General features: G+C 44.7%; 1 protein-coding gene across 1 annotated transcript; it reads left to right on the forward strand.

Annotated features, from left to right (window-relative positions):
- The first annotated feature begins 2,862 nt into the window (after positions 1-2,862).
- On the forward strand, positions 2,863-15,885 carry irs2b (insulin receptor substrate 2b). The gene is made up of 2 exons (XM_085249111.1): positions 2,863-6,829; positions 13,452-15,885. Exons 1-2 carry the CDS (start codon positions 3,523-3,525, stop codon positions 13,454-13,456), a joined length of 3,312 nt encoding a protein of 1,103 aa, XP_085105237.1. The 5' UTR covers positions 2,863-3,522; the 3' UTR covers positions 13,457-15,885.
- The last annotated feature ends 531 nt before the right edge of the window (positions 15,886-16,416 follow it).

The following is a 16,416-nucleotide window of genomic DNA, read 5'->3' on the forward strand; positions in this document are numbered from 1 at the left end:
AAGGGCTTTTCTGACCTCGTTATGGTAAATATAGTGGCCCCTTCCCCTGTCGCAAACACACCTTTCTCATTTGATGGGCAACATATACCAGAGGTCTTTCAGTTCGTGTCATGTTGCAAAAGAGACTTATGAACAAATGCTAACTGATGCAGCAAGATAAAATTCACCTCAGGAGAAAGCCATGTGAAATATGACTTTCTAATTGTTATAAAACTTGAATAAGAAGTAGATCTATTCACTGTCTCATGAAAAATAGATTAGCAGATGAGTCTCAGTCGCACGAGTTGGAGCAAAGCTCAAAGTATTCAGTGGCTCACACAACAACTCATGACAAGAAAACAAACAAAACTAAAACCAAAGAACTGTCCTTTACTATGAACAATAAATGACATCAGGATTATATTCAGACCACAAACATCAAAACAACACCGCCACAACAATATGAGCCAGACACTCCGGGCTTTGACTGTCATCTGTTTTGCCTTTTGACAAATAAGATGAAGCAAAGACCGGGTGAGGAGTGTGTGTGTGTGTGATGTTTAATAAACAGTGTGTGTTTGTACTGTTCATTTGATCAGCTCTTATGTAGCAGTGACTGGAGTATGACTGATCCTAATCTTTACCCCCTCCTCTCCCTCTCCCCCGATCCCTCTCCAGCGCTTGCCCTTAATCCTATCTCGTCATTTCGGTTATTGTAATCTACTTTACGAAAGCTTATGAAACTAATCGTTGCACATGGTGACAGTGCTGTGGGTGACTGAGACATTATGAGCTTCTTACTCAGCAAGGGGGCCAAGCAAAGCTGTTTGTATTTGAAGGTGAGCTGAAAGAGTCTAAATGAGATTAGGTCCTCAAAGGCAGTGGCTTCTGAGTGAACTCAGACAATCTATTAGACTTATACTCTATAAACTAGACTGTATTATGTCAGTCTTTATTTAACCTCTTGCTGTTGCTTGCTCACTGTTTACACGAGGCAAGGAATATATATCCAGAGGAGAAAGAACCACTCTGCTTGGAGAGTCACGACCTTTTCCATGCCTAAATAAATAAAACTATAAAGATGCAATAGGTCCATTGCAGGAGACGATGAGAGGGCCCATTTAAAGCTTTGTAAATCTGATTGGGTTGGCCCTTTAATTAACTTGTAAATTAATGCACCGTGCTGTGTAAATTGGAAGGTGATAAATATTCATGTAGTTACCTAAGGAAAAAGGGCAAGGACATACCACAGACATCACCAGATTGAGTTTGTGAGCAGCATGCTCGGTAAACACCCCTATTGGTATTTTACAGACAGCTAATTTGCATTTCTTATGCTTCATGGGTTTTGCAAAAAAAAAAAAAGAGTCACTCTGTGCCCCTGTAGTCACTTCATACCACCCCCACTCGGCTTCTGTTTATCTTTCCAATGTCAGGTCAAGCTATTATACAAGGAAAGCTGTCCTGCACTTGAAACACTTCTGAGACTCGATTCATAATTTATCTGAGATTTAAGCAACAGTAAATACTGTAAATGTTACTCAAATTGGCCGTGAAAAGTGTCCATTTGTGTGTGGAGTGTGTGAAAGTTCAGAACCAAGTGTGTGTCTGTCATGTAGGAAACCTAATATCAAGAGCCAGGGAACCCTCCTTATCCAACTGGGAGATATTTGAGCCTAGGACGTTCAGACACTGGACGCTGTTACATCTATTTATATCTATGTCTTCATAGCTGAGGTAAACACAGTTTAGAGTTCAGATAATGAAAGGAACTGCACGGAACACGCACGTTAAAGGTAATTTGAAGGACAGATCACTTGATTTGGCTGCCTGATTGGAATCTTCTCCTCATGGCAGCAGTAAAATAATTTATCCTGTTGGCATAATTGACCTTGCCGCTAAGGAGAGGGTGTTGCTGAGCCAGCACTGTGGGATTTGCAGGAAAACGGGAGTATTAACATGAGGTGGGGGGTAGATTTCAATAAGTCATCATCGTGGGATGTGCAGCTATTCAAAAGTGTTACTACAGTGTCACTTTTTACTGTGTTGGCCCAGGATACATAGCTGTCAGGACACACTGTACCTTCTCTTGGCAGCATGACGTTCCTGCTGGACGAGAAAAGAGGAGTTTCAGTCCCACAGGATGTCAAAAAGAGAATACTGGCTATCCGCAGCAAACTCAGATCACCATCCCGCCACGGTACCCAGTTTGCTCCCGCGTTTTATCATTACGCACATTACCAGCCGCTGACGCATTGAGATCAGGAGAATTTTTTGCGTCATCATGACTGCTGTGTTATATGACCATATATGGGGTACTTTTAGTTTCGTGTACAAGGAGTACTTTTAAGATTTTGTACGCTATAACCTCCTATCGCCTTAGATATTTTGGGCATATGTTCACCCCAGAATAACTGTTTTCACACCGCCACGCTCTGTTTCTGAATGGGTTAAGACAAACACGGAGATGAAGCAGTAAAAAACCCACCAAAAAACAAACAAAAAAATTGCAACTGAGCAGCTCTGGCAAACATGAATAAATCAGCAAGCAACCGCATTATGCAATAAAACACACTGCATTCTGTGCGCTCTTGTCATTTCTTGTACTAGTTATTCCGCGCGAACAATTGGGTGCTTTCGCTTAAGAGTAAAAAAGGGGAAGAGGACGGGGGAGAATATCCCGCTTACACTGTGAATGCAGGCTTTTCTGGCTGAACGGCTCATGGGGAATATTAAATTCATGTGCCAGAGCTGCAGAGTCGACCAGGTGATGCTTGTTTACCAGTTGGAGAACACTGGAACGACTCCCTCTAGAGTTTAAATATGGTCAAAGTGTAGTGAGAGAAAAAACAAACACCCATGGTAAGAAAATTTCCGACAGTGAAACAATACCTGTAAATTATACGTGTATAAAACCAGTTACGCGTCATATATTCGGTCTGTGCATATAACGGATCTATACTCAGGTTATATTTTTCATAATCCACCCCGTAACGCCTTAAATGACGCAAATGATGGTTTTCTGAATCGGGGACATCTCGTTTGAGTAGTTGGGACCGGGCTATATCCTGCTAAAAAAAACGTACACTGAAGCCAAACGAAGGATCATAGGAATAGGGATGCTATAAATAAAGCTACAGTCCTAACTGACTACACGCAAATGAGTCGGAAGAGGGCAGTGATAGTAGGAGGGCTCTCTCGCTCTCACTCTCTTTCCTTTCTCACTCCAGCATTCATCCCTTTTCCACCAATAAACCCAATGAGCTGAGTGCGCACCGCCCACTGTTGGTGAGTGCGTATTTTTTTCGTCTCCTTTCCCTTCTTTTTTTTAAAACCGGAGCTGAATGTGTAGATCGTCACATGTTGTTTCACCCTCTTCGGCCCGGACACCAGCAGACATGTGTTATTTATCGCTCGGCTGTGGGAGAAGACGAATTAACGTGAAACCGGCTCTGGAAGTAGAGGATTAAAAGAAAGCGAGTCGTTTCTTTTTACAACTAAAGGGAACGGAAGCATTGTGTCTGATAAGAGGAGGACGCGAGAATGGCGAGTCCGCCGAACACCGGTGATCAGTCGTTATTGGCCAGTAACGCAAACAGCGGCATCAAGAAATGCGGATATCTGAAAAAGCAGAAACACGGACATAAGCGCTTTTTTGTTCTAAAGGAGCCGAGCGAAGGTTTCCCTGCCCGGTTGGAATACTACGAGAGCGAGAAGAAATGGAAAAACAAATCGGCCCCGAAGAGAGTCATCCCTCTGGACTGCTGTCTCAATATCAGCAAGAGAGCAGACGCAAAATACAAATATCTTATTGCTCTTTATACCAAGGATGAGTATTTTGCTTTGGCGACGGAAAACGAGCAGGAACAGGAGAGCTGGTACCGGGTGCTGACGGATTTAATGGCAGAGGGGAAAGTATATGACGGCTCGGCGTCTAACTCTGCGTCCTCGCTGGTTGGCTACGACGAGTCGAGCTACGGTGTAATAACGCCGGTGACCGCCGCCTACAAGGAGGTATGGCAAGTAAATCTAAAATCTAAAGGTCTCGGACAGAGTCGAAATTTAACAGGGGTGTACAGGCTGTGTCTCTCCAGCCGGACTATCAGCTTCGTTAAGCTTAACTCTGATGTTGCCTCAGTCACCTTGCAGCTGATGAATATCCGGAGGTGCGGCCACTCTGACAGCTTTTTCTTCATAGAGGTTGGCCGATCTGCATCCACGGGTCCGGGGGAGCTGTGGATGCAGGCGGATGACTCTGTGGTGGCTCAAAACATTCACGAAACTATCTTGGAGGCCATGAAAGCCATGAAGGAGCTGTCGGAATTCCGCCCGCGCAGCAAAAGCCAGTCCTCTGGTACAAACCCCATCTCTGTACCCTCGCGGAGGCACCTGAATAATCTACCCCCGAGGCAGACCGGGCTTCCCCGGCGGTCGCGTACTGACAGCATGGCTGCGACCTCTCCTGTGAGCAAATGCTCCTCGTGTCGATTACGCACTGCGAGCGAGGGCGACGGCACCATGGCACGCACTATGTCAGTCACCGGGAGCCCCCTTAGTCCAGGGGTCCACAGGACCCTGCTGAGCAGATCTCATACCATTACTGCACGCCCTTCTCTGACGTTTGAATCTTCCACCCTCCAGCATAGTAAGTCCATGTCTATGCCTCTGTCTCCTTCTCCACCTGTGACCACTGCTTGTCCAAGCCATGCATCTTCCTGCCAAGACAGCGGTGCCCCTCGCCCCTCTAGCTGCAGTGCATCCTTCTCAGGCTCTCCCAGTGATGCTGGCTTTATATCATGTGAGGAATTTGGCTCTAGCCCTGCGGAGGCACGAGACCTCAGGTTACCGCTTACTCTCCGCAGCAACACTCCAGAGTCCCTCAAAGCAGACACCCCCCCATCCCGGGATGGCAGTGAGCTTGATGGCTACATGGTAATGGAGCGTCAGAACCAGAATGGTTACCGGTGGTTACCAGAATTTGACAAGGTGTATCGAAAGCGCACATACTCCCTCACCACCCCCCGTCAACCGAGGGGTGCCCCCCAAGTATCTTCAGCCTCCCTGGATGAGTATACTCTTATGAGGGCAACATACACCAGTGGAAGTCAGTCTTCTCGCAGGTGTCACACCGCGTCTCCTAAAGGGATAAGTCTGGAGGATTACAGAGATGTTCAGATTGCTTCAAATGGTCACCAAGGCGACAGTGGCTATATGCCCATGATGCCTGGTGTGGCTCCTCTCACACCCGGGTCTAAGGATGACCCCTACATGCCCATGAGCCCTATGTGTGTATCTGCTCCAAAGCAAATCATCAACCCTTGTACAAAACCCTCCTCAATGGGGCTGGCCACGCGCATACACTCCCCCGGGGGTGTTTCTCTGGAGGACAGTGGGTACATGCCCATGTGGTGTGCAACCAAGATGTCAGTGGACAGCAACGATGGGAAGCTCGCCAATGGAGAATACCTGAATATGTCTCCTGTTGACACACAGGTGTCTTTTACACCCCCAGATTATATTCTCAGTCCTACAGGAGATCCCAGCCTCCCGCCAAGCCACAGGCAGCCTTATTCTTGCAGTTCTCTACCAAGATCACTTAAAGGACATTTGCAGCGCAGTGGGTCCACTGACACAGATCAGTATGTGGTGATGAGTTTACAGAGACAACGGATAGAAGAGGAATCCAACTACTGTCCTATCTCTTCAGGAAACTCTGCAACCAATGGCACTGTGGCAAGACCAGCCACTCCATCTTCTACTCCATCTCCTCTCAGAGTGGCTTGGATAGATGGAGGTCTGGTACACCGGAGTAGAGTCTGTCGGCCTACCCGCTTGGCTTTGGAATCCCTCAAAACACTACCATGCATGAGTGAGCACCCTCTTCCTTCAGAGCCACGCAGCCCCGGAGAATACATTAACATAGACTTTAGCAGTGTTAACCACAACACAACCACAGAGTCAAAGAGCCCTGAGTCCTCTGTAACCGCAGAGACGGGATCCCGGTCACTCTCAGGCTATGCTAATATTGATGTCAGCTCCATGGTTCAGCAGGTATCACACCAAACTAACTGTACAGACACAGCTGAACTGTTGACATGCCATAGTCTAGTTACCACTCAGCAGGAAACACAGGGAGTTGAAGAGGAGGAGGTGGAGGAAGATAAAAGCACAGAGGGACAGGAAAAGGAGAGGGGTGTTCCACAGCAAGGAAGCCTTAAGTGTCAGCCTGGTCCATTCAGTGACGACTACACTGAGATGACCTTTAGTCCTTCTGACCCTTTACCTGCTCTATGCACAACTCCCCGCCCGACCAGCCCTACTGCTTGTGTCCAGAGACTCAGCCTTGAGAGCAGCATAGTAGATGTGATGCCCCCTGTGCCCGTGGACTCTTTTCTCAAGGGAGGTCCTTCATTATCTGTTACAGTTGTAGATCCACACAGGGGGGCTAAAGTTATCCGGGCCGACCCTCACGGACGTCGTCGTCACAGTTCTGAGACCTTCTCTTCCACAACCACTGTCACACCCGTGTGCCCATCCTTTGCCAACGACACTAAACGGCACAGCTCTGCCTCTGTGGAGAACGTATCTCGCACAGTTCGTAGCTCTGAAGGACTCGGTGAGGAGTACAGCAGTCCCATGTGCAGGGAAACGTCAGCTGGCTATCAAAATGGACTTAACTACATTGCCTTAAACTTGATGGAGGGAAACCTTGGGGGATGCCGGTTAGGGGGCTGTGATGAACTCCTGAGGCTCAAGACAGCTTGTGGCTGCAAGGGGGGGCTGAATGGTTTCAACTCTAGCCCCTATGCCAGCCTGGGATTTAAGGAGACTGCTGCTGCTGCTGTGAAAGGTGAGCATTGTCACACATGTCCCACACACTCATTCATTCAGTGCATTTTCATTCATGAAGGGAGTGGCGTCAGGGTTGGAGTAGGATAGAGATCCGCCTCAGGGCAACTGTGTACTCTGCAGAGATAGGCCACACGTAATGTTGTTTGCAACACTTCTGGGCTCGTTTTCAGTCCCAAAGTTGATGATAATTACCTCTAGAGAACAAAAACAGCCTCAGTGGTTTGTCTGCAGGAGCGTCTGTGTGTCTGCCCCTTGCTGTCAGTTTGTCCTTTCCACTGCGAGTTAAAAAGCTGACACTTTATTTTTCTTGAAAGCTCTTTTGTGGCCATATAATCGTGACTGACCATCACTGCAATATCCGAGATAACAGCCTACAGATTTATGTAATCCGGTGTAGTAAACTACAGTAGCTTAGAGAAGCAAACTAGTTGTCAAGATTGCTATTGGGTGTAGGCTGTAATGTTTAGACAGGATTAGTCACCTACTTGTCACACCCAGGACACGCTGACAAATCTCGAGGCTGTGATGTTGATCCTGTTTTTAAAACTGCTTTTATTTTCTCTCAAATAAAAGCCCTGAATTAGACGGTTGAATGAAAGCGGTGCGGCATGCTGAATAACAAATGCATTCTGTGGAACATGTTGCCTCCTTGTCTTCCTCCCCTCCACACATCCCAGAGGACGCAAACTCCCCTTTATTAAAAAGTAATCTTTCTGCATCATCGCATTTTTTTGAAACGGTTTTATTTTAAAAACTTATGGTTATCTGCCTTCACGTTTGCTGTTCCGTTTATGTGAATGGTCTGTCCTGGTTTCCTCTCAGTGACGCAGTTTTGCACCGCGTCAGTGTTTCAAAAAAACATCTGATCTGATTCAGTGACGCATGCAGCGCTACACATGATGCCTCTATGGAAGCCGCTCGAAGGCGGCAAAGAGCACTCGCTATTGGTAAATCTGAAACGGTGTGTTACACAGACCTCAGAGAACAAAACGAATAAGCAGCAAAATCCCTGAGACTCGAAGGGGAAGAGTTGTTATCAAAATATTACCTTTCGCCTCATTTTCTTTCCTCTTTCTGCTGCATCAGGGGCTTTTCATCCATCTGTAAATGCCAAGGATTATTTACACGGATGGATGACATGGCAGGGACATGTCAGAAGTTGCTGTTGTTTCTAAAGAAAATACAAAGTGTTAAGATCATAGTGACTCAGGAGTCAGTGTTCCTGATGGTGAAATACAAGAGTTTAATTGCTGTTTGCAGTTTCACAACTAAGTTGTCTCTTTGTCTCAGCTGGCTCCCCTGCTGTGAGAGCGCAGCCAGTGTGGAGCTCGGTGCAAGTCATCGGGTTCCCCAGAAAAACAAGTGAGTCAGTTGTTTATCAATTGTCAGGTACTGGGTTTCAGGACTGGAATGTGGGCAGTGTGCAAAGGTTGCTGGGAGAGGTGAACGCTCACTTGTTTTTCTAACCTGCTGGGATGAAATCGGGAGGGGAGGGGTTCTTTTTTTCACTATGAGCAACTTCACAAATTGTAAAATGAGCTGGTGGTTTTGTTGTTTGTTTCTTTTTCTTTCTTTTTTACACAGGAGACTTGTCTGAACACATGTGACTCGTGTGCACCTGAGGCACGCACAGGTATCCGTGAGAATTCGCTGTGATCTGTACATTTATGGGATTTATGGAATTTTTTATGGAATTTTTTTTTTAACCCGTGGTGCAAGGCTAGAAGAGCAGGGGTGGAGGAAGGAGGGAGGTGAAAGAACAATGGTGATGGATGGTTGACTTGTTTTGTTTTTCATGTATAACAAAATGGACTATTGAGCTGCTGGCAGAAGGCAGAGAGTGGGTGAGAAGGAAGAATGGAAGAAAAAGGCTGAATGACAGAAAGATCAGTGCCTTCCCAACAAGCAGCCGCTGGCCTTTGCTTCGGTAACTTTAGTACATGTGGCTACAACAGCGAGGAAAGTTGTTGATACTCGCATCCAAATACATAGCATTCCGATACGAGAGGAAAAATAGGGCCCGTCTGTTTACTACAAGATGGCAGGCTATACCACATTCTCACCTTATCACTGAGTGAACCATAGTTTGCATTCCCGGTTGTATATCACACTGTCACAGGTAGATTACGAAATCACCTGTCCTCATTTGGCACTGTGGTGTGAAGGGGAAGCTGAGCGGAGGGAGGGCGTTATAAAAATGCTTGACTTTCTGTATGAAAATCCTAAAGTATGGCTCAGTTGAGTTTGTGTATTTTAAGCGTTAGAGAGGGAGCGAGAGAGAGAGAATGGGGTGGTAGTGGTGCAGTGTGGTGCGTGGCTTTCAGTGCAAGCTTTGGACTAGTGTCAGCTTCTTGAACTTTGGGCTAGTTTTTGTGAGTGGGGGATGTTACCACTGGAGCATTACCACTAATCTAAAGAAAAAGAGAGGCACGTGCACTCCTTTTACAGCTTTTTTTATTTTTGGCTCGTCCTCATATCTACTTTTAGAGTATCTACACTGCCACTTATCATATCACTATAAAAGCCTCTTTATTATCCGCCTGCCGTCTTCTTTTCCCTAACCTGTCCTCATTTATCGAGTGCTCGTCTCTCTGACTGTAAGCAGTCTTGCATGAATGCAGACAGCAGAGAAAGATTCACGCTTTCCATTTGTGGGCCCAGACCCCCCTGCAACCCCCCGAAATACAAACACACGCATTTTGACTTTGTGTGCCTCTCCCATGTGCGTACACACACACACAGGCGTCAGCAGATGGTGGAGGGGTTGGGTGTGGGGTCAGGGGGTTTGCACCTGCCTCGCCAAGCAGTGCTCACTGGTTATCTGGCCCTTCAGAGGAGAGTGACAATACGCTAATGACTGGCCGCCATCTGCTACGACAGCTACGGGAGAAGGTTGTGGGCGTGGCCAAGCACTCTCAAGGAGCTACCAACCCCCCCCCACCTCATCCAATGCATCCCTCCCCCAACCCAAACCCCTTCTTCCTCTCTTCAAGCATTGTTTTTCTTTTCAGTAATCATGTGACACCCCACGCCACACACCTTCTCCATATTGGGGCGTTCACAGGCCTTTTGTTTTTCCTGTTGTTTTGCGACCTCAGTGGGCCGTGTCTGATTGCTGAAGGCCATAAAGGATTACCTAACAATGCACTAAAAAAATTAGCTAATCATGTCTGAGTAGAGCAGCTGACAAGACACTTTACTTCTCTTGCTGCTCGGGAGAAATCCATTACATAAATACTGCAGTTTTTTACGACTTTTATGGCTTTTTTTTGTTAATTCCAGTGCATTTAAAAGATGTCATGTGTGGCTCTGGGAAACAGTGGTGACTGTTTTCACTATGAGAAAGAGGAGTTAGTCATAAAAATAATAAACAGTTATAGCCTTAGGACTATGTTATGTTTATGAGCTGGTGGAAAAGTATGACATCTTCATGTCTGACATTTTTTTTGTTGCTGATAAAATTAATTGTGAATCATCATATACATAAAGAATTTCCTGTAGAAAGTGCACAGAGAATACCTTTACTCGGGTTTTTGGCTCCACGCAGCATTTTGAGGAACCCACAGTCTCTGTCCTCACCTGTCCTGTACACCCCTCCCATCTCCTCCCCACGCACATACGCACACAGACACACATGCACAGTGCTCCAGGCTGTCTGATACATAACTCTTTGAGCAAACTAGGGCGGGATGTTCTAGCGCTAGATGAAAACAAAGTTAACCTCCCGTATCCTCAGTTTAGCTTGGAGGTAAGAAGGATTACATTCAGGTCAGGATTAAGCATTGTTTAGTAGCTTGTGTTTTTTTTGCTTTTTGTTTTTAAATGCAGAGGAAGAGACAGATCCTCTGTGACTGTGAGTGGACATTTTATGGTAATTATACCCACAAGGCACATTAAGTGAGTTTAGTCTTGGCTGCTAGCTAATTATACCTTTTTTTTTCCCCCCGTCATAAGCAGACCGGCTACTCATGAACTCTTTCCCAACTTTCTGACCTCCCCACTTGGTTTGTTAATGCTCCTCTGTAGAGCTGATAGTCGTACCGTTAGTTTCGTTATATTCAGTGGCTTAATTATATAAGCTTTATTTTCTGGTGCTTTTATAAAGGAGTAGTTGAAATAATTCACAAACACGCAGTTTCATATTCTCACAATTATTATTATTATTATTATTATTATTATTATTATTATATTCGAGCTAACCGTAAACTGAATGGTTTTGCATTTTTGACATGCTAAGCAAAACATCCAAATGTGTCAGCGGAGCTTAGGGAAACTGATTTGCTTTGGTGTTTTTTTTTCCCCTCCACCTTTTTTTGTAGACCAAATGATTTACTGAGGAACTAATTGCCGGATTAATCAATAATCCACGTGAACTGCTGCAAGTGGATAATGTGACACGATGAGGAATGCCAAAGCTCTGTATGCAATAGTGAGTCAGCTGGATTGCCGAGTTGTGCAGCATTGTTTTTCTTTTTGTTGTTGTTTAGCTGGTCAGACAAAGGTGTGGGAGGTCAGAGGTGAAGTCAGTCAGTCAGTGTTTGTTCACTGAAGATTAGAGAGGAGGTAGTGGGGCAGGAATGTAAACAGAGCAGATCTGAGCCTGCTGATCTCTCCTTGTTTGTCTGTAGGTTCGTTTCCAGTCTACCCCACAATAAAAGCAAAAACAGTTTGCAGTCCACTTCCTTTCTCTTGAATGTTGCTCAGAGTTGCAGTTTGGAGTAGTTCCCTTTAAAGCCTGTTCATTTATCTCATTGACAACATCAAGCTACTCAAGTCTGTGGTGGTTACAGACAGAGTAACTTGTTTACTCTGACTCTGAAGCTCTAGAGAGGAGGCTGCTAATACATGCCTGTGTGTATGTGTGTGTGTCTTATTCTTGAATGGAGCATAGCTAAATTTAGCCTGTGAGAACTAAATAAATAATGAACAGAGCCCAAGTCTATGTGTGTGTGTGTGTGTGTGTGTGTGTGTGCGTGCGTGTATGTGCTTGTGTGTGTGTGTGTGTGTGTGGGGGGGTTGGGACAGGGGGCACAGACAAGAGTTGTTGGGAGGGGCGGAGGAGGAATGTGTGTCTGTGCTCCAAAAAGAGGAGGGGTAGAAGCCATTGGGTTCATTCCCCCATTAGACCTCTGTCCTCTTCTCTCAATAACATCCCCCTCCCCAAATCTTCCTGCCCACCCACGCTTTCTTCACTCAGATTCTATTTAAATCGCATGTTTCGAACAGAAAATGTGTGTATGCGCAGTCCCTATATGCACTTGCAAGATTGTCCACAAACAAGGAAGTGTGTTTATGTTCATGGCTACACCTGGTTGCTAATCTGAGCTGTTAGTGATTCAACAGTCCTTCCCGGCAGATCTCAGTCATTCTCACCTATGTGCCTGCCTATACAGGCCGTCGACTGGCCCAGCCCCTCCAGAAACAGACACACACACACACACACACTTGACTGTTATGGTCCATCGGTCCCATGACCTCACTGCATTCCCGTTCCTCTCTGTCAGGTTGATTCTGTTACTGTGTTTTTTCCACCCCGTCCCAACACGGCCTTTCCGCTGTATTCTGCCTCTGACACCCGTGGCGATAAAGACACAGAGCTCGCTCAGCGCCAGGTAGCCTCAAGAGTGAAATCATCTCCTCTGTTATTCAAATGAACTCAGTGGTTCCACGGTTTTGCATCACAGACGTCCCCGAGCAGCAGTAAAGGTGCCCTGGCATTTCCAGTTTAGTTTTTTTTTTTTTTTTTTGGAAGCTTTTGATTGGACATCAGGATCAGCATCAATTTACATTTATAGCCAGTATGTATAGGGAAAAAAGCCCAGAACAGACGTGTGCCTGTTTGCGGTGAGAATAGCTGAGGAGGGGGGCTGCAAGGGCTGAATGAAAGGTTTGTTTTAGAGAATGACGATCACATCCAGCTTTGTGAAAACGGCTCTTGTTCACGACTGGGGAAGAGGGAGAGGAGACAGCAAATGAGGGAAGAAATGCAGCTACAGACCGTGTGTGTGTGTGTGTGTCTCTGCGTGTGTGTGCGGGTCACCCAGCCAAGACTTCCGCTCCCATTTGATAGCTCTGCATGCAAATGAAACCTCACAAACATGTACACAGGGGCAAGGGTCAGTGCAGCTTTCCACTGGGAGAAAAGCAACACTCTCAAAGACTCTGGGTTCATGGTATTTGAAAGTACATAGCTGCGGTATGTGTGGGAGCAATTAAGAATACCTGTTTGTTAGTGTGTGGGAGTGTTGTTGGCGTGACGTTTGCCATCACTGGCCTGTTTCAGCTGCACAGTGCTAAATGCCACTCTGCTTTTTTTTCCCCTGCTGTAAAAGCACCTGCCACTTGAGTGTCTACCAGCTGAGGAATACACACACAGACACACATACTCATACACGAAAGCAGGCCTCTTGAAATGCACTCATTCCTTACTTGGTAGCAGAGTGACCTTCCCCTCCCCTCGATTGTTCTGTCCTACATAATAAATGATGCAAACTGTATGTACACGCTTAGATTAAGTTACTGGGGGGAATATTGACTTTTTTTTAACTTATATTTCATTTCATTTCTATAAATTACATGATAAGAAACTAACTCTTTTCTTCTTCTTCTTCTTCTTTCAGAATGAAGGCTGATGGGTCTTCCCAACTTGCCTCCCCCCCCCCCACCCCTTCCTCCTCTTCTTCTTCCTGTGAATGTAGGATTTCACTTCAGCCAGATGCCGAGGTCGCCAGAGCGACAGCTGGACCTTGCGCTGTAGCCCATGTCCTTTGACCCTTCTGCCGCCTCTGGGGGTTACGGGGACAGCCATCGCCATGGAAACACGGACATTTGACCCTCCCTCCTTTTTTGTGGCACCTAAACATTCTGGTGCCATTGCTGCTGTAGTGCTAGATTTAAACAAACAGAAAACTAAAAACCGACTTTTAATTCTAAGCATAGTTAGGTAACTATGTGTCTAGGTACGTCAGCCTGCAGTATACTATGTTCATCGCTGGTATTGTTATTATCAATTATACAATTTCAACTGGCTTTCTAATGGCTTCGACCAGTAGTTGCCAGACATTCACACCTGAAAACCTGTGAACCAAACTTGGAGAGCATGCGTGCGCAAACATGCACGCAAAACCCTTCATGCATACAGATGACATGTATTTATTTATTTATCGTGTATGTGTGTATGCATTCATTGAAATGTCTGAGAATTTGTAAACAGATTGTACTGCAAAAAGAGACGGCATTTATGAACATATTTAAAATCAAAGGTAACATTTGCTAAAAAAAAATAAACCCTACCTCAGCACCAAGTTACACAGTAGAATTCTATATATATATATATATATAAAATATTTATTTTCAAAGGTGAATGTTTTTTAAAAAGTCACCGATCCAAAGCCTTACTCCAGCCATCAGCCCCCACCTGATGGATTTTCTTTTCTTTTTTTTTAGGTTGGACCTCTAAACACGCAGTATATCAAAGATTTAACTGATCATCACAGAGACTGAATGTTCATTAGAGCCGAATGAGAGCCGACCTCTCTGAGATTAAGTTCCCTCTCTCCCCACATTTATGACTAGATTATGTATTAGAAATCCAGAGTAATATATTTATTATTGTACCTTTAAATGGAGGTATTCATACACACTAAAATAATACTTGGAGGATGTTGGAGAAATAGGTGACGTTGCATTGCAAATGCATGCAGCTGTGACAAATGTAACTGCAGCATGAGCCAGGTCCACCTGGACCTGATCATGTGAAATGTGGCCTGTCTGAGTAAGAGTCTCAGCACCTTTTAAACACTACACCAACTCACCCGCCGTTCACCTAAAATATCCTGCACACCTGACAGGACAAGGGACTGAAACGTGAATGTTTGAAGTTATTTATACAGAGCAACTGGACAGCCCAGTGTCTCACATTTTCTCACCTGATGCCTCATTGTGGAGCTCTGTCACACCACGCCAGGCAGCACTGAGCAATGTGGTACATGCAGGACTGCAGGACTGAGTCTAACTGGCTGTTCAAAAAGCCACTCGATAGCTTGAATCCATGGCCTCCACTGCATGGTCTTGCATTTACAAACTTGTCTAGATTGTAACACAGGACACACTGAATGTAGTACATGCTGTGTTCCGAGACTGGGAGCGCGCAACCCGACGAACACAACAACAGCAACAGTGAAACATGCAGAGGTACCGAATGGGAACTACAACACAGACACAAGCCGAATAAACGAAAGAAACCAGGGGAAGTATCTTATTATTTATCTGAACTCACAGGTACTTAACCTTTGCCTATATACTGTAAATAGCGCAGCGTTACATCGAAAATGTGTAAGCAAATCCTGAGAAACTTCGAGTGTTAAGTTAGATAACTTATGTTATTTTTAATGTACATAGTTAAATATTTGAGTGAACTTTCTGATACAACAGAAGCACTAATTAAGTTATAACGCTAACCAGTATGGTTTGGTTTTGATTTTTTTTTTTAAAAACTGATTTGGGATGGTCTTGTAAAGTGGATGCCACCATGACGACATTTTCTAATGCTGTAATTCTAAAAAACAAAAACAAGAAAAAAAAGATTTTAAAGAAATCAATAATACTTGACATAATTAATTCTTGATACTTAGGTACACCACAAATGGCTTATATGCAATATTTACACTTTTAAAAAGAAATTAGTTTACAAGGACGAACCAAATGTATAAATACTGTTAATAATGTTTGTTAAACCTTAATTCAAATTTTTGCTGTTTGTACATTTTTTTTCCTTCAATTTTGAAACGGAAACTTTTTCCTGCTTGTTTTTGCTAATCGAGCCTGTTGGTGTTTTGAGCAGTGTTTTTTGCATTTGGATAATGTTTCCAGTTTTTAATTCAGCATCAAGGTTGCGATATGGGCAATGGCTTACTCTGCTGTGGCTTTTCATTGTAAATATTTCATATCATGCACATTGTGATACTACTAAATGATAATTTAAACTTAGTTCATTGCTTTAGACAGTGTTGATTCTTTATAGACACATGCAATAAATAATATTTAAGAAAGCTATTTCTCTCTGTTGCTGTTCTCTTTCACACCCTGCATGAATAAGCGCAGGATGTTTCCTGCCAGTTTAACAGGAAAAGCTCATTATAAATGAGAAAAGTGAAGAGTGGATACTGTATATCTCACTTGTCTTTCACTTCTCCCCTTGTGTTCTCTGAGTGTATGTAAATCCATGCTTCTCTTTGAGAAAGACTGCGTCAGAAACCGGGTGTAGGCCTAATCTGGTGTTGCCTCCAGCATTAGCATTGTTATTGTTTTTCTATGCTTTCCTCCCAGTCCCCACCCCCAGCTATGGTAATTAGACCAGCATGTTGAAACAGCCCCCCTGTAACTGGGAGGGGATAAATGACACAGTAGTAAAAGAAAGATTTCTCACCCTCAGCCATATGCTATCGGATTATACATTCTCAAAGATTTGCTAATTAAATGGGTAATTAATGCTGAGAAATAGGTGTGATTGTCTACTGTGACGAGTCGTGTGTCTGGAAGGGAAGGGGTAGTTGTTTGTGCAGTTGTAGGGATATGACATGTTTG

This window comes from Mchenga conophoros, linkage group LG16 (genome assembly GCF_057382185.1).
Source record: "Mchenga conophoros isolate Kocher_MC1m ecotype Shallow Benthic linkage group LG16, M_conophoros_male_GT1.1, whole genome shotgun sequence".
Lineage (NCBI taxonomy): Eukaryota > Metazoa > Chordata > Actinopteri > Cichliformes > Cichlidae > Mchenga > Mchenga conophoros.